Below are 18,522 nucleotides of genomic sequence, written 5' to 3' on the forward strand. Positions count from 1 at the left end.
TGTAGTTCTCTTTGCTAAAAAGTTAAACCCGCACAGATTTGCAAAGGCATTCTGATTCCATAAACACGTTTAATGCCATATTCAGGCTCAATAAAATCCATACAATCAAGCCCAAAGCTAGCTTTGACTTGGCCCATCAACCCCACAGAGTTAAATTACACAGAGTAATAGATGCAAAAAGCCTTCAACACCAGCTATTTTCAGTTTCAAAAAAATCCGCTGATTAGCAGAATTTAAAACAAAATACTAAACATTAACAATACTTTATAGCGGTACGTTAATAATTCACATAAAGCCACATTTGCTCTCTTTTCTGTTATTCCGTGGACTGTGGCCCAGTGTGGAAGGAGGCACCTTGAAGTCTCACATTTCACAAGGTTGATGGCAGGAAGGGATAATCGGGTATTTCTTAGCACTTTAGCTCTTCAAGGTCCAAAATTGGCTGACCGCCCACTTCCTCTGGTCACTGCAGCGCTAAAAATAATATCCAGTGGCTGTCATCAAATAAACTCTTTACAGGGCCGGTGCAGCTGAGCTCCCAGGCTTGTTGTTGTTTTATAGAAACCTAATGAGCACAATGCCTCAGGCATAATCTTCACCCACTTTTCAAAAACCCCTTCTCAGCCAGATTCCACACTTTCCACACCCACATTTCTTGGAGACCTCCAGTTTTGATTCCTGGTTATTAAGTCTATCCGTGGATCTAAAAGGAGCCCTAAACCGCAGGATTTCAGTTAACATTCAAATTACTCAACTTTACACGCATCCTCCTCCGGACCTAAAATGTACACATATGGAGACAGGAAAAAAAAGACTCTTTCTATATGTTAAAGGAAACAGCTGTGCCCAGTTTAGCTTTCATAACCACCCAGTCTTTAGAAATCTTCAGCTGCTTGTTTCATCTGCCTTGTCCGCTCGTTTCCCTCCAGGACTCTGTTTTCAGCACACCCAGGTCACATCCACCTGCAGTCCTGCCGCCATTCTCCCCGCACACCTTCAGAGCTGCCGGCTGAGCTTCTGCGCCTGCCTCTCCTTTGCATTGAAGGCATATTTTGTGTCCTGTAACTGTTCTATAATCTCCTTGGCTTCCTTCATCTCCACAGTGAGCTGGTTGTACTTCTCCACCAGCTCCTGGTTCTCTCTCCGGAGCTCCACCACCAGCTGGCTCAGCTCCTCGCTCTGCTTCCCGCAGTGAAGCTTCAGCTGCTCCATCTCAGAGAGCGTGTCCTCCATTCGCTTCACCAGACTCTCCAGCTTGTCCTTAGACATCTTCTTTGAAATGTTTTATTCACCTTTACGGAGTTTTTTGTTCCAGATTTGTCTCTTTTCTCCGGTGTCGTTGAGTGTCTGCGCTTGTTGCCTGCGTAGAGGGATTATTTAGGTCTGATCCTCAATTCCTTACATGTCTGGCATGGAGCAGCCATCCCTCCCTTCTCAGTAATCCCATTAGCAGAGCTATCCTGGGAAACCTCTAATGCACATAGGTGTGACACACAGTCACAATGTCTCCTGCCTAAGTCCACTCTATACAGAGGATGACAGTGATTGACAGATTACCTCAATTTACTCTGTAGTCTCATCCACTTGTCAGTAAATAAGATTAAAGGCCGACAAAGAAATGTGACGTCTAATTTATTATCTGCAAGGAGAAAGACAAAACAGAAACAAAAGGTTCAAATTTCTTTCGATGGGAGTTCCTCGTCACTTGGAAAAATTAAGTCGTATGGGCTTATGGGTCAATCCTTCCTGGGAAAGAATGCCAAACAGTTTCAAGCGTATGGAGTAGCATTATAATCTGAACAGAGCAGGTGTCTGGAATCGATGCAAGAGAGGCCTTACGGAATTACCTCTGTGGTTGTTCCCCAGCTGAGCAGAGGGATTCACATGCCAGAATGAGGCCTCACCGAGGGCATGTTAGGTAAGTCTCAGTATGAGGCTAAACATTCTGGGTAAACTGCCATACTGTGCCACTGTCCCGGCCAGCGAGGCCAAACAGTCCCCATGGTGACAGCTAATGCATCCAGCGCTCCAGGCGACGTGCCAACCGCGCCCGTCAGCCAGTTGGCACCGGGGGAGGGCGAGCGCGGGATGACAGTGAATCAGCATGCCGAGGAATTTCCACAATGTTCCCACTGTCTGCAGAGATGCTTTGTGTCAAATCCCGAGGGGGAAATCAGTGCAGATGAAGCATGAGAGACAACAGCATTTTGTCACCGCGCAAACGTATATAAAACAGGTCCAGGGGTGTTGAGCTTGACCTATGACCTCTGTGTCGTGGGGGACAAATTAGTAGAAAAAAAAACAGTATAGTTTCAGAGAAACAAGAAAAAAAGCTCAGGTCACATAACTTCATCTGTTGTTTTGTGCCGTGTATCAAGTGTGCAGTGTTGGAATATAACAAAGTACATTTACTCAAGTACTGAAATTACGTACAATTTCAGGGGTATCTGTACTTGTAATTTCTTTTTCTGCTACTTTATGCTTTTACATCACCATATTTGAGAGGGAAATATTGTACTTTTTATATCCACTAAAATGATTTATATCTTATAGTTACTAGTTACTTTGCAAATTTGAATTTTACCAACAAAAAAAAAATCTCTGTTTACAAAATATGAAATGTTATCAACTGTCCAACAGCACATAAAGCTGTTAAAATGTCTCCACTTCAACCAACTAACACATCAAAATGCTTCTTACATAATAATTAATTAGTAATAATCAGTATAACACAGTAGAGTATATAGTATAATAATGACCAAGGCCATTCTGCTGTACATGAGTACTTTTACTTTTGATACAGAAGAACTAAATAATCCTGCATTCTGTTACTTAGGATTTTGAATACAGGACAGCCTAACTGTAATGTATTTTTAGATTGTTGTTTTGCAATTTTTAATTTAACAGGCTCACAAAGCTTGTACAACCACAGTGAGAACGCTCAAAGGACAAGTTGGACTGCTAAGATGGACAGGCATGACCAAGAATTGTCAGCATTACTGAGGTCTTCTCTGTGATAACCATTGCCAGCACTTCACAGTCCTACTAAGGAAGTAGTACAGCGTTTAGTTCAGCACATAGTTCACAGAGATGAGAATCATCAAAAGACTGCTCCAGTGATTTGATACTGCACAACCATAAAGTTGGTGGACTTATGAGGTACAGAATAAAAAAAATAAATAAAAAAAAGGAATAGCCAAAACTGTAGCATGGGAGGCTGAGATATCCTCTCTTTTAGTGTCTAGCAAGGGTCAAGCTCCAAAAATACTGGATCCTACATTTCCCAAGATGCAACTCGATAGCATCTTTTTGTTAGACCTTCCCCGCTCGGTAAACGCTCAGGTCTTTCAAACTCCACGCCACCATATATTATACAACTGTTTTTGCAGGCTGAATAGTGTTTCTCTTTACGAGTAAACTGACGTTGACGTGTAAAGTCGGCTGAGTGGCCCTTTTAAATTCGCTGAGTAAAAGTCCTTTGTCTTGAATCTCTTTGTCTTCTTTTGGTTTGTCTAGAATGAAGAAAAAGAAACTCGAGGGTTAACGGGCAATATTATAGCAGAACAAACATTCAGAAATGTAAACCTTATAAGAATGAAATAAGAAAAAAGATGTCACAGTACTGGACACAATGGAAATATTTAGTATTGATGTAGACACAGTATATATGTATTTTTGATAGTTTTCATCGTGTAATTCTTGAATTTTTGATTGTTTTAAAATATCAATCAATTTGGGCAGATTGGATGATGAATTATTATTAGTATACATATGGGTGTGGTAACCAATTTTAAACTTGTTGACTCAACGAAGATCAAAACATTGTCAATTTAAATACATTTATGGATGGGAGTCAGAGTGCAGGGTTTACTCTTTTCATCAGTGCTGATTTCCAATAGCTTTACACCTACAGCACATGTAATGTGTATGTGTGAACAGGAGGCTAACTGTGCTCTCTTAGCACTGCACACACACCCATATTTTGATGGACAGTTTAACTCTGGCTGATAAAGAGCAAAAAAAAAAAGCAAAAACAAAGAGACAGTCACCACTTGGCATCACAGATGCAGCCACAAAAACACCACCAAACTATGATTTCACAGATTACCACTTTGAGTGTTATATTGTGGGCTACACTGGCTGCACAGGCTGAGAAAAAAATATAAATTAGACACTTGAGAATCTGCAGGCACGACAACAATAATAAACGGAGGAAAAAAGGCCATTTTAAGTTTCATTATTTATTTAAAAAAAGAACAAAATCTGAATTGAATAACCTTGCATAACACACATATTCATGTGGACAGAAAAAAAGCCAGTCACCCAACATATTCCCTAAAAACAAAAAGGGGAGAATAAACAGTCTCAGAACAAATATTGTTATATCGTTCCCTCTTTTCTTTTCTCTGCAAGCATGAAACTCGAGTGCAACAAAAGAGGAGCAATCAATGCAGATCGTCTTTTCTCTACTACTCAGCATGATCTCACATATGAGAAGCCAATTTTTCATACCAGACCGTTATTTTTATTATCTTAATTTAAACTTTTTGGTTTGTTTTGAACTTGATTAAAACCATCAGTTAAGCTAACAATGCTTGATGACTGGAGATTATGCTTTTCAAAAATGTTCACAAATTCAAATTTAAATAGATCTACAACTCCCTCACTTACCAGGACTCAAGTGTTTTTTACTCAATACCTGCACATTATTTCCGTCAAGAGTTTTTTTTGTTTTGTTGACACACTTTCCCAGATTTTCCTGATCTGTTTAGGAACCTCTTAACATTTACCCCCATGTTTCGAAAAGTACAAAGTTTTTTCTTCTGCATATATTGAAAAAACAGAACAATATCTGTGAATAGACGAAATCATTTTAGTGTTTCATGTAGCATAGTTCAAGACAGCACCAGGCGAGCATCATGAGGGCAGCTATAGCCTAAAGGTTCAGAGTTTGTGACCAGATGATCACAGGTTACAATCCCTGGACAGGTTAGAAAAAAAACAAAAACAAAACCATTTAATCTCAGTCAGGGTAGAGAATGAAAAGCACATTTCTGTCCCACAATATCAACAACAACAACAACAACAACTACTACTACTACTACTGAAATGCCCTTGAGCAAGGCACTGAACCTCCAACTGCTCCAGCAGAACTGCTCAGTGGCTGACAGCACATGGCTAAAATGGCAGGCAAGTCACAGGTGTGAGTGTGTGTGTGTGAACCCCCCCCCCCCCCGCAGGCTGTGAATTCAAATGTGATTTAAGGTAAAATTAAGGGCAGAAAACATGGCGAAATCAGCCAGTCAGTGTCACAAAAACACTCATATTTTTAAATTCTTGATAATTTTTTTTTAATGATATTTTTCCACTTTTCCACATGTGAAAGATCCACATGTACAAAACATCCTGTTCAGTGTAAATCTTTCTGGGTGTAACTTGCTCTGGCATCAGAGTGTCTAAAGTCAAACAAAAAAGGTCTTAACCATTCTTAACAGCTGTGAGGAAATCACGCTCTGGTGACTGACAGCTCATACATAATCAAACTACACATTTACCAATCTATAATCAATTTCATCATTTGTGTGTCCATTAGTTTGATGAAGGCTTTTTGAATCTTCGGTTATGTTTGGGGCTGGTGGTAGCTCATAAGTCATGAAAACAGACTTGCAACAGGAAAGATTTTTTGATTCAAGTCTTTGAGGGGGAGATTCAACCAAACCGTCTCCCTTTGCCCAACAGCTACCGCCAAGGTGTCCATTAGCAAGGCACCTACTGCAAAGCCCCAGTTGTAGAAGACCGTGGTTGTACTGGGCAGCTCCCAGATATGAACGTGTGCGGATGTGAATCAGGGCGCTGCTGAAAAATGAGCAGACGAGCTCTTGTAAAGCTTCCCTGGATAAATAAAGGTAAAATATTCTCACTAACTTGTTAGATTGTGCCTGAGACCGGTGATCGACAACAAATTTGAAGATGAGGTCCCAAGTTGAGCGAGAAATATCACTTCTTGGGTTAAAATGGAAATAAAACATTTAAGAACAGCTGCTGTGGGGAATACCCTCTCTTGGCGCCAGGAAGAAAGGCAGGAAAAAGAGAAAAAAAAAAACAAAAAAAAAAAACAACTTGTGTCCCAACATCATGAGTTCCTAGGAAGGGATATGGGGGCAGGAGGGACCCCTGCATCACCCTTTGTTCCCCTGCTGTTAAGGGACTGCTCTTGCATTGTTGGCCAGAGAGCTATGTGGTTGAGGGTTATCAGGGCAGCGTCCTGCTAAATGTAGAACTGGTGTAGCGCGAGCTTGTCCATGAAGGGCCGTACCAAGTTGTCAGTGGCGAAGTAGAAGACCAGGCCGAAAAAAATGGAGATGGGCAGCGCGGGGAGCGCTTTCTTGAAGATGGCGAGGAGGAGAAGGGTCAGACACAGGCCCTGTGGAGGCAGAGATAGACAAAATAAAACAGAGGAAATAACACATTAAGGGATTTTGTACCAAACAAAATCAGCTGTGAGGGAGAAGAAAAAAAGAAAAAAAAAGGCCTGTTATACAATCAAGTGGTTTACAAAAAGCGGGGTTGGATAATGTGCTGCGAGACAAAGACGAGGTTGTGGTGACTTGAGCCTGACACCAAAATAAGCAGCTGTGCTCACTCACAATGAGGATGGCTACAAAGCAGGCAAGCGTGGTGTTCCAGTCACCACTGGCTGCGGCCGAGGCCTTTCCCACCAGCATGCTGTAGAAGATGAAGTCTCCGAGCCCCAGCTTGACGCCCCCTGAGAACACAGGACACCACATTCAGGGTGGAGTCAATTCAAACACATGATTCGCTTTAGCCCCACACCCTCCAACCCCCATAGAAAACTTTCCTCTACTGTAATTACCGTACAAATAAGAGCTCCCACCCCATATTAACTCAAGTTTTAGGTTAGAAAGAACGCAGGCCCCCAAATAGCAAGGACACGAAACCCACGAAAATCTCTCAAAATATTTCATGTGTTGGGAGAAGAGGGAACTGAAAGATGATGATTACACACTGAGGAGGAGGCAGTCAGACAATCTGGGAATTCACAACTTCGAATTACAGAGCTCAGCTTCATATTAGAGCTCGGCAGTAAATCTAAAATGATCATAATCTAGTTTTACTCATGTATTTGGTGGTGTAACGATATTTTTTAGTTTTTTCCCCCCAATGCATGATACTTATGATGGTACAGGGATGGACAGCTGTGTAGGAAAGAAAACACATTAGCTTCCTTTTTGATTATGAGCATTTAAAACAACAAGAAAATTAATTTGCCTACAAATTAAAAAATTATGAATTAATCAGTTCATTTGAATAATTAAGAAGATACCACTGATGGCTAAAATCTGGCTCACAAGCTAAAGTATTGTTTTTTTTTTTTTTACTGTATTATCTGATCCATCTGCATCTGTCATAAACTTTAAAGCTCAGGCATATTACAGAAGCCGGATCTATGCTACTGCAGAGGCCAGGACAGGCACTAAAGCTTCACTGGCATCAATATCAGAAATGAATAACAGAAAAAAAAAACCCAAAAAAAGACTGAAAAGCAACATTCAAAGTAAATACAATATTCAGAATACAAGCCTGTCACTACACTGTACATGTAGAACCCTTGTTTTAAAATATGTTTTTAAAAATCTCTTGTAACTGGAAGGTCACATGGTTGAACACACAATGTGGATCCTTAAAACGCCAAACAACTTGGTTTGGATATCAATGTCAGCGGAATGACAAAAATGTAAAGTATAAACCATTCAGCACTCACTCTCTTCATCGTCATCTTCAACGGGAGGACGAGCCGAGGGCATCTCCTGGATCTCCCGCCTGGTCTCCTCGGTGGACTGGAGCGGTCCGAGCTGGTGCTCCTGCTGGTTGACCCAAGAACAGGTGAAGCCTCCGTTGTCCTGTGAAAGACTGGAGGGAGCGGGAGACGCCACGGCTGCAAACAAGTGATATCAGTCAGACTTAACAACGACCACAGTCTGCGAAAGGTCATCATGAACACTTTGACACCCCACTCACGTTCTTGAGTATCTTGTTGAGGTGAAGCTGCTTCTGTCGAGTTCCTCTTTGGCCTATCAGTGTCGGCCATGTTGACGAGCCACACCATTGTAGCTGGGGAAGAAGCGAGTGAGTCGAAACAGTAAGAGGGTTCAAGGTTTGTGTTACAAGCAGAGTCAAAGAAAAACCAACTGAAACATTTAAAACAGCTTTAATGTCTTAAAATATTGATTCTGTGCAACAGCTATTCGTATAGACGTCACAGCTAAAGTTTAAGTACTAAAATCAGCTGAACTGAAAGTTCAAACAGAAGCACTGAAACAAAATGAGGAAACAGTTTGAAGGAAGCTACAGATGTTTAAGGGAAGGCTGTTTAAGCGTGAAAAATGTTTACATTTTAGTTGATTTGAGAGTACTGAAAGGAGTAAAAGTCGCATTACAAGCGACTTTGCTGAAAGTAACTGAGGAGTCACGTGAAGTTAATGCGCTAAAATAAGCTCAAATGTCAGCTGAAGTGAAAGATCTGAAAGCATCTGAAGTATTTAAACAGAGTCGAAGGATCAGCCATTGTCTCACTATTTAAAAGCAGCGTCAGTGATATTTGAAGTGTAACCATATAAAGCAGTTAAGATGTAAGATAAGATGGAGGCACTGAATGGAGTTGAAATGTCATTTCAAGTGACTGTGCTAAAAGTAACTGAAGTGTCAGCTGAAGTGAATGTGTGGAAGGGGTTTGAGAGTTACCTGCAATAAAACTGCTCAAAGAAGTTAAACCACTCCAAAGAGATTAAGTGTCACCTTTAGTGAAAGCAAAGAAAAGCTGATGGTTTCTGAAAGGAGTTGAGGTGTCAGATGGTGTCTAAACCACTAAGGAGTTGAAGTCCAAGCACTTTTTAGCACTACAAAAAACTGTAGGAGCAGTTTAAGGGTAAGTACTTGATTTGCAAGGACTGAATTGAACTGAAGTGTCATCCGAAGTAAATGTGCTGATGGGGGTTTAAGAGTCACTTGAAGTGAAAATACTGAAGGGAATCAAAGTGAGTCAAAGTGAAAGCACAGAAAGCAGTTGGTGTGTAAGCACTTTTATTTCCTCTATGTTTCTCTATATTTAGCTTTCAAATGTCAAGTGTTTCACTGTCCTGTTTTATTAAAAATACATTTCAATAAATTTAGGTCTAAAGTCAGTGTTTATCTTACAAGAGTAGATGAGAGCTGGAAAGATGGGTTCGTTCCTCTCCTGAGCCGTCTCCACCAGGATCCTCAGAGGCCCTTTTGGACAGAGCACCGCTAACAGATCTGTGAGAGGAAAGAAGACAGAGGCCAGACGAGTGATGTGAGCCGCCAAAACAGGGGACTCTTCGAGAGGCCAAAAACAGCAGCCAGACATGACATCTGTGATAAAAGGAAGCCGGGGCTTCAGTCAGAATACACAGTTTCTGGCTCTGGCGGAGTAGAGAGGTGGTCTACAGGTAGTGTAAAATGTTTACTTCACTGTACATTTAATTACAATAAGTGCAACGAGATTTTGAGATCAATCTAGACCAGATTCTAAAAATCAACTTTCACTCTGTGCCAGTTGCCAGTTAAGGATTTCTGCCAGGGAAAAGAAATCCGTGAAATAACAAAACAAGTCATTGCCACACTAACTGTCAACTAAAGGAGATGCCTTGTAATTTAAATGTATTGGTTATATTCTGACGCTGGATTTTGTCCGAAGCATTTGAAAGGTTTTGAACTAAACTACCTGTTGACTGTGCCGTCTTCATAAAAAGTGGCAGCATCTGAAACTTTACTGTCCATTACGTTGGTCAATAAAGTTACGTTTTCAAAAGTACAGTTTTTACTTATTAGTCCTTGACAGACAAAAAAAAAAGAATAAGGTTATTTTTTTGACAGGATGCAAAATATCTATGTGATTGTTATCTAATCAAGCTGACCTGCCCTTATTTTCATCACCAATCTGGCATACCTGGTAAAATCAGACTACCCACAATTATTATTTGTCCCCCGCTATTTTGATCGACCACATCCGCCTATCAGCAAGACGGAAGCGTACGTGAAATTGGCATGGCAGCTATTTTTGCTGTCGACTTCCTTTCATCATAGATTTTTCTGTCAGCACACATTTCCTTAAAGCATTTGTGGAAAGGCTTTAGGTCTTGAGACATATCCTTCCTTTCAGCACACTGATGATGACATTGCTCATTCCTTACTGTATATACTATAACATAATGCTGGAGAGAAAAAACAAATCCTTACTATACATGATGTATATATACTAAAGTCGTAACATAGCACTGTTTCTGTTTAAAAGTTTTATGCTGCAAATTTTACTTGTTAATAAACTAGGCTTTGGTTCAAATGGCATTGCGTTTTACAATTTTGTAAAATCTAAAAGTGCTAAACTCTTTTTCCTTGGGTGCTTTTTCTCTAATATAATGATTGCGTACATCAACTCTTTGTTTTTTAGAGAGAAAGTTAATTACATATTTTGAGTTTTCCCTTTTTCCTCAAGCACTAAAAGGAACCAGATGACTGAATGTTGATGCACAAAAACATCTTCAAAGGTTGAGTGAAGACTTCATCTTTCTTCCTTAAAAGTATACAAAGGTCAAAGCGAAAGGAAGAGGAGAGTGGGGGGTTTACCATAGACAGATATGACGGCTAATATAAGCCAGGCGGTCCACTCTGGCAGGTACTTGATGAAAACCAGGGCCATGAGGGCGCTGATCATGATGAGGTAGGCCTGCTGAAGCCGCAGAGGTCCTTTCCAGTGAATACACATCATGCCCACCACTCCAAAGTTCCAAATGATTATCGCCAGGGTGAAGTAGTCCATGGCCACATTGTAGGTCTTGAAAACCTCTCTGTCGGACAAAGCAGAGACATGATGGGAATACAGTACATGGAATCACTCAATCTATCATCAGAAAGAATTAGACAACTTGACATTTATGAGAATCTATGGCAAGTTTGGAAAATGAAATAAAATGTTAAGGGGTGTGGCTTACTTGAGGTAGATGTAGGAGAAGAAGAAAAGCAGGAGGAGAGAGGAGAGGAAGAGCCAGCCTTGGATCACCTGTGAAGGCAAAGATCAGAGTCATGGGATTTAATTTAAAGTTAATGTATGGCACTGTTTAAACAAATCAGTACTTGCAAATACTTATTACTAATGTTTGTTTTAAACTACCAAAACTACCAATGGGTGGGGTTTACCACAGAGGGCAAAACAATGATCATCACAGAGTTTAGACTAAAAATCTTAAAATCCATTGTCCTAATGTGCTCATCCTCACCTGTCTGGTTCACCTGGTGTCTGGTTTTAACAGGAGTTCAGTTAATTTGGGGTTTAAACCGTTCAAAATTAGAGGCAACTGCCATTATTTTAAACACTTCACTTATTTTCCGTGATAAAACCTCCACGTGGGACTTCGCAGGCTTACAGAAAGTGCTTTATTGACATTTTCTTCACTATGCTATTAGTCGGGGTGCAACAGTTAGGGCAGAACAACGTACACACCTCTCTCATTCTTATAGACCTTTTTTCACAGGAGATATTTTGGCTTGTCAGAGCATGAACAGCACAGATGTTACTAATAACATTAATAATGGCTCTGCTCCATTGAATTGTCCCAGTAAGTCATGACAGTGTCCCAACATGCAGGAAGACCGGGAGAGAACAGGGGGTTGGTAGTGGCATACCTATATATAATGCAGCCATTTTAATGGTAGGTACACCTGTGTTTGGCAAGTCAAAATGTCCCCTGAGAAAACGGTGTATTAGTACATGGACTCCACAGAGGTCTATTGATTGAGAGTAAAACACCATGGGTATGTTCACTCCCTCCCAACCACTCCCCATTTACTATATAGCGGATTATAAATGCCCTCCACCATTTTATTTTAGAGTCATAATTCTGAGCTTGTAAGTTTATCCACTATATAGTTCCCTCAAATATTCCAACATTGGAAAGAAGAAATAGTGTCCATGGAATGGACACTACTTTATGTCAAAAATCACACAATGCAAGTCTTTACATTTTATAGATGGCCTGGATTTGTGAGGTAGGAGTTGCTCAGTGGCAACAAGGCACCCATACCAGAGGGCTCTTTGGAGATGGAAGTCTTTTCCACTCCAGAATTCCCTGAAGTGGAGGACCATGGTGTTCCCGAGCCATATCAATTTCAGAGCCGAGCATGTAGTTAGAATAGCACTCTTGTGAAAAATGCCGATTTCAAATGTACATAACAGTGTGTTGCTATCGAGGGACCTGCTGCTAACTGCCGAGCCATATGAGGGTCTGAGGGCAAAGAGTGCAGTCCGGGGGTGCCTCTACAGCCGTCAGAAGCACAAGTCCGAACCACTGCGCCCAGATTGAAATATACTAAGTAGAGGGTTAGCAAGAATGATGAGTCTCGATTGGTACATATCTGAAAATGAGCGTGGCTTCACAGACTACCATTTGAGGACGGTTGCTGGGGGAGGTGGGCGACCCACGTCTGATCAGAGGGCATTAACATTCTTTTTTTTTTTTTTAAATATTAATTTCACAACATAGATAAGTCCCAAACGGTTGAGTCAACATTGGTCTTGCAAGCACAATTAGTCTCTAATAAAGCTCAAACTAGTGACATTCTTAAAAAAGCATTACCAGCTTTTTGGAGCAGGGTGATACACCACAGTATATTAAATAACAGATTTTGACCTCAGGTTTTTTATAAATTGTTTTGATGTAGAGGTGTTCATGAAGGAATATCCATCATATCAGTGGATAGATGCTGGCAGTGGTTACAAAAATGTCAATATCAGCCTGATTTGCCATTAAGCATTTTTGAACGAGGAAATTTTGACATTTTGTCACAACAGGAGTAGCACAGGTTTAAATAATAAAATTTTATTATGATGGCTGAATTCCATGTAGCTGCATGTGTGCATGCTGTTACTCTTGGCTAGGGATGTGCGTGATTAGTCGAATAAACGATTAAACACCGCTGCCCTCGCAAGTCGGCACTAGAAATACCAGTCTAGTGCCCGGGTGTTGTAAACAAGCAGGGTGGAACAACAGTATATGTGATGCAGTGTGACGTGAAAAGTGTTAGACTGTACCTTGTAGCAGCGGTACTTGTATAACAGCACCAGCACCAAAGTCATAACGATGATCACAGTGATCATGATGGTAGCGTTCAGGATGGAGTTTAGGGCTCTCTGGGCTACTGTGTCTGTGTCTTCAGGGAATGGTGTATAGATCCTGAGGGTGACATTTCAAGGAAACATTACGACGACATATCTCATGAGGATGAAAATGTGAATTTATCTACCTCACGGTATCAAAATTTTTTACATATACAACAGAAATTCTTCATGTATTGTCTGGGTTCAGTTGCTCTCACTGTGGTTCTTATTACAGCTGGTTTACTTCGAAGTTAGTGAGCTTGGCATTTCTGTTTACTGCTATGTCAGGGTGTTGAACTGCTCTGGATAAGCTGTAAAAATATAAAATGTTTAAAGTGCTCTGACCCAGATTCAGACTCTGCCATAATGATGTTATGCAATTACAGTAATGTCTTGGTATTTAAACTATGCAGGAAAGATACAGCATATATTGCATTAACTCCACCTAGTGGCACTGCGGTTGTATTGCATTTCAGTCAAACACCAGAGCAGAGGAGCTGTGACTCTGGCTCAAATCCCATATTATTTCCCCTCTCTATCACCATCCGTCTGATAAGCGTCATAACACTCACAATCTCTGCCCGTCATTCTGGGTGTAGAAGCTGACAGACTTTATGGTTGCCACGACAACCACCATGCAGAGGGTGACGGGAACGAACAGCATGATGACATGCTTGGCCCCATATTTCAAGGTCAATTCCTCGTCCTCGTCCTCGTCAGTCTCTACCACACGCGGAGGATGAGCGGCAGGTGGCTGTCCGTTCTGCTCTGGTCCACTACCATTGCCACCTCCCCCATGGCCTCCTCCTCCTCCTTCAGCTCCTGAACTTCCCCTGGATCGTGCTCTGGTCACCCCAGCCTCTGGAGGCTTCTGGGTGGGTTCAGGGGCCACACTGGACTCCTGCTGGTCCTGTTGGTATGGGAGAACAATCCCTTTTTTTTGGTCTTTTTTAGCTGTTTTTTGCGCAATACTGGTGTAGGCACAGTTTAAACAGCATATTTCTATAATTACATAAACACAAAACAAAATATACAGTAAATGATCAGAGGTCAACAGTGCAAAACATACAGATAGTAGACTGAGCATAGCAAAAACAACACCAGATGAAGAGTGAGATATAGGAAATGGCATGCAACAAAATTTCCCTGGCCAGAGGCTAACATAATCTAATTTGCAACATTGCAAGATTTCACAAATTTAGCAAGCAACAATAACTTGTGAAATGTGATGCTGCCATCAAACAGATACACTGTGGTTCATGGTTGTCCCTTTTAAACCCTTGGGCCACATGTGCACCCCTTCCTATTGAATCCTCTGCATATATTCTATGTTTACGGCTTTGTAAACTAGAGAACCAGGACATTTTGAAAAATCCTATGCCAGAATTTGCCACATAAATAGTCCCGATCTATCTTTCTTCTTCTATCTATTTGCAAAAGTCCTTGAAAAACACACATGTGAACAAGACCATCATATTATTAGATGAAACACAAGTCTTTTTTGGCAAAAATGCCCAGAAACTGTACAACAGCAAACTGTTATCAGGCCATCCATGTTTGTATTTCAGAGCTAAACTAGCACATTTACACTCACTACACCAGTTCCTCCAAGGATAACAACACTGTGCTCATTCCCACCCACCCCGAGGACCTGTTCCATCAGGAAAAATATAAAGAGGAAATTCTGGGAGACTTTGTGAACTAAAACTGTCAGGCTGCCAGGCAAGTCGAGACGTGCGGCAGCCCAGACGTGAAGCAATCCTACCAGGTACACAGAAATTAAGACAGGAGGTATCTCAGGAGGCTGACCTGAATAGTCAAAGCAGCCACAGCTCTTAAAACAGACTGCTGTACAAAATGACCTCACTGTGGTACACCGCTTTGTTTCTTAATCCTGGGAATATGGCCAATGTTAGCACCAATGACACAAAACATACAGACTACTTTAGTGAATTACTTTTCAGTTGACCAGTTGTTGAGGGTAGTGATACTGTAATAGTATATCTAAATGTGTGTTAAATACCTTTATAGCCATACTGACCGGACATCATAATGACCATAATATGCAATTCGAAACACAACTGTAGGCCTCCAAGACTACGAAATATTGGTGAACTGTACATGCACAACTGCTTTGGGGTAAACAAAAAATTGGATCAGGCTTAAGATTGCCAAGTGGACTGTGACAGTAAGGGGGTACTTTGACCCTCTGAATACGCTAGGGGGGCCACACCTTTATTTACAGAGAGAGCAAAATGCAGAGAGCAAAGACAGCGCACTCAAATTCCTGTTCCTAATGTTTCTACTTTAATGATTCAAAGTCTAACATCTTTCCTTATCAGAAAATAAACATCATTTATTATATGAGGTGCCAAATAAAACCAAAATTATCAGACTAAAACTCCTCCACAGTTTGTGGCGACTGACTAAGAAACACAGGACTCTTTTATCACTGACGTGACACTGAAACACTTTTTTGACAACAACTAAAATGATGGCTAATCATTACCCAATACAGTCACACAGACAGATATAGTGTTAGAGCAACTGTGACACATTCTTTCATACTCACCATATTGTTTTCAATATCCTCTGCATTGTTCACCATTGTTGGCTCGGCAGACACTTGTCCTCACATGCAAACCAAATTCTTTTGCCCTGATGAAAGAGATTAGGGGACAATATTAAGCCTATGGCATCAGAAATAGATACAGCAAAGGCATATAAGTGGCAACAAAATCGAATCAAGGGTATTAACATAGAGGGTGTCACCTGTTGTACTGAATGTAAAGCCCTGTGAGGCTAATTTGTGACCTGAAATTGACTTGACAGTGATTTTTTTTTTTTAAACAAAGAGAGAGCATCTTATTCTGTAGATTTCCATTGTAAAAGGTGTGTTGCTTTTAAAAGAAATTACACTAATGTTAGATACAAAAAAAGGGGATCCCAGGGATCCACTGATATTTAAACAAATAGGATTAGAGTTACTCCAAAAAAGTATCTTTAACTAATAGCCGTATGCCCATATGTACATTCAAAGAGTTACTGGTTGACTTAATCATTCCTTCTGTCCATACTCATCATAAATTGTTCCCTTCCTAGGGTGACTCTCCACAATCCACAGTCCTCACTATGTTCAAAAATGTATTTTAAAGACCAGCCAAAGCTGACATTATTGGGTCTCAACAGTCTTGAATTAGGTGAATCAAGTGGATATCTCCCAAAGTTCTCTTTATATGAGATTCCCTCTTTGTGACAGTGTCTCCTTGCTGAGAGGCAGTGGACAGATAGTAAGAGTGAATTCTGCACCAAAGAACAGTAACTTTGGGAGACACCAGCTGTTGAAGACTCAAATTTGTGTAACCCTTTTTTCTAGATAGGTAGTATTCTCCAGTCACTCTGAGCTATGGGTATGGGTAATGCACATCAACACGGCAAGACAGTATACACCCAACTTCTGCCTGTCTGGGTTCAGAGCAGACTCCCCGATCTAAGGTTGCATGTTACTCTGTGACCCTAACACTCAGAACTGATCCCCGTAAAACAATGGCACATGGCACACAAGGGGACATGAATAAGCAACTTGAGCGTTACACATATAAATACACGAATACAAAATTTCAGTAAATGATAATATTTATTATATATGATGTCATTACTTCATTCCAACATAGTATTGTGGAATTACTCCTATTGAAATATACAGCTTATGACAATATATTTTACATCCTAATAAGAAACCTAAATTATTATGTTAAACTCGATTACAGGAGGAATGATAGCAGCGACCAGTAACTCTTTCAGTGTACACATGGACATGTGAGCAGTGGTGGAAGAAGTACTCAGATATTTTACACCAGTAAAAAGTACATTCAAAATCTTACTTAACTAAAAGCACAAAAGTATCATCAGCAAAATGCACTTAAAGTATTAAAAGTTAAAATATAGATTCTGGAGAATAACAGCCCCTCTGGCTGATATAAAATGATATACAGCATTATTAGATTGTTAATACCAATGCAAATGTGTAAGCAGCAGGTTGAAGTGCGAGCTACTTTTAACTACTTCATACCCAGTTAGGCGGTTTGGTCCAGTGGTTCCCAACCTAGGGGTTGGGACCCTGGAAAGGGTCATGAGAAAAATCTGGGTGATCATGATATGATTGATGAGGCAGGAGAGAAGAAAAAACACAGTTCTGTTACACTAATCTGTTTCAATTTTTTTGACTACTTCACTGATGTTTGCTGTCATTTGTGAAATATTGGATAATTTTACCTCTTTGTGCCTCAAACAATTATTTAAATAAAACTTTTTGAGAAGTTTGGAGGGGTATTGCCTCTAATAGACAATCCCAAATTTGACCAACACCAGCTACACACTGTTTAATTTATGAAAAGGTCATTAGCCAAAAAAGTTGGGACCCACTATTTTATAACCTTAACTTATTTTGTTTTAGTAAAATCTCCATCTGCAATATAACTAGAAACTACAGCTATCATATAAAAGTGGCGGAGTAAAATGTACAATAAGAGCCTCTGAAATTATGATTTCAGAGTGGGGTAGAAGTAGAAAATAGCAGAAAATGGAAATACTCAAGTAAAGTACAAATGCATCAGATTTGCTCTTGCGTAAATATACTTTCCACCACTGCATACGAGTATTATATTAAGGTAAAATGTGAACCAATCCTTTGTCAAATATGACAGCAACCGAGCTGATTTATCACAGGTCAACGTGGTAGTTAAGTATACCGTTAGACATCATCCTGTGGACGTAAGTTTGACAAATACTGATCAAAAATAAGATTTTTAACCATTAACAGCTAACTACTGCGGAAATGTAGCGTTCATGTTACTGAAACCATATTTAGTTATTATTTGTTATATGACTCGTTACTAACGTTATTTTAGTAATTGTTTAAAAGCTAAGTTAGTCATTTAACTGTATTCATTACTGACTGAGGTATTTTATCTTCAGCGAGTCGCTAAAATGGCCAGTTAGCCAATAATGTCATAACGACAGAGCAGGCAGCGGCCGCGCTGGGTGGCTAACGCTACTTAACTTTCATAGCTCGAACAAAATATAGTACCCGAAAAGCAGCGTTGAAATAATGAAACTTACCTGCTATAAGCAGTAGATATTTTCCTTGAGTTTATGTTTTGAAGTAGGTTTAAAACCCGGTCGCTTTCCCCTCTTTGTTGTTCCTGTCTTCACACAGAACATCCGGCCGCTGGTGTAAATTAACGCAAACTACTTCCTCCTGGTCTCACAGATTGGGAGGCGTTCACGATCAAAACGTTGTTTAGGATTTGTTTGTATTGTTGTTTATT

The 18,522-nt window shown here is 40.4% G+C and overlaps 1 protein-coding gene across 1 annotated transcript; it reads right to left on the bottom strand.

Moving 5' to 3' along the window:
• Positions 1 to 4,264: 4,264 nt before the first annotated feature.
• psen1 (presenilin 1) lies at positions 4,265 to 18,418 on the bottom strand. Its single transcript, XM_040137999.1, has 11 exons — positions 18,314 to 18,418; positions 15,765 to 15,850; positions 13,765 to 14,102; positions 13,127 to 13,268; positions 11,031 to 11,098; positions 10,666 to 10,886; positions 9,217 to 9,315; positions 8,041 to 8,133; positions 7,784 to 7,957; positions 6,648 to 6,766; positions 4,265 to 6,424 (listed from the first exon to the last, which is right to left on the bottom strand). Exons 2-11 carry the CDS (start codon positions 15,798 to 15,800, stop codon positions 6,269 to 6,271), a joined length of 1,446 nt encoding a protein of 481 aa, XP_039993933.1. The 5' UTR covers positions 15,801 to 15,850; positions 18,314 to 18,418; the 3' UTR covers positions 4,265 to 6,268.
• Positions 18,419 to 18,522: the final 104 nt, after the last annotated feature.

Source organism: Xiphias gladius, chromosome 10, assembly GCF_016859285.1.
Source record: "Xiphias gladius isolate SHS-SW01 ecotype Sanya breed wild chromosome 10, ASM1685928v1, whole genome shotgun sequence".
Classification (NCBI taxonomy): domain Eukaryota; kingdom Metazoa; phylum Chordata; class Actinopteri; order Istiophoriformes; family Xiphiidae; genus Xiphias; species Xiphias gladius.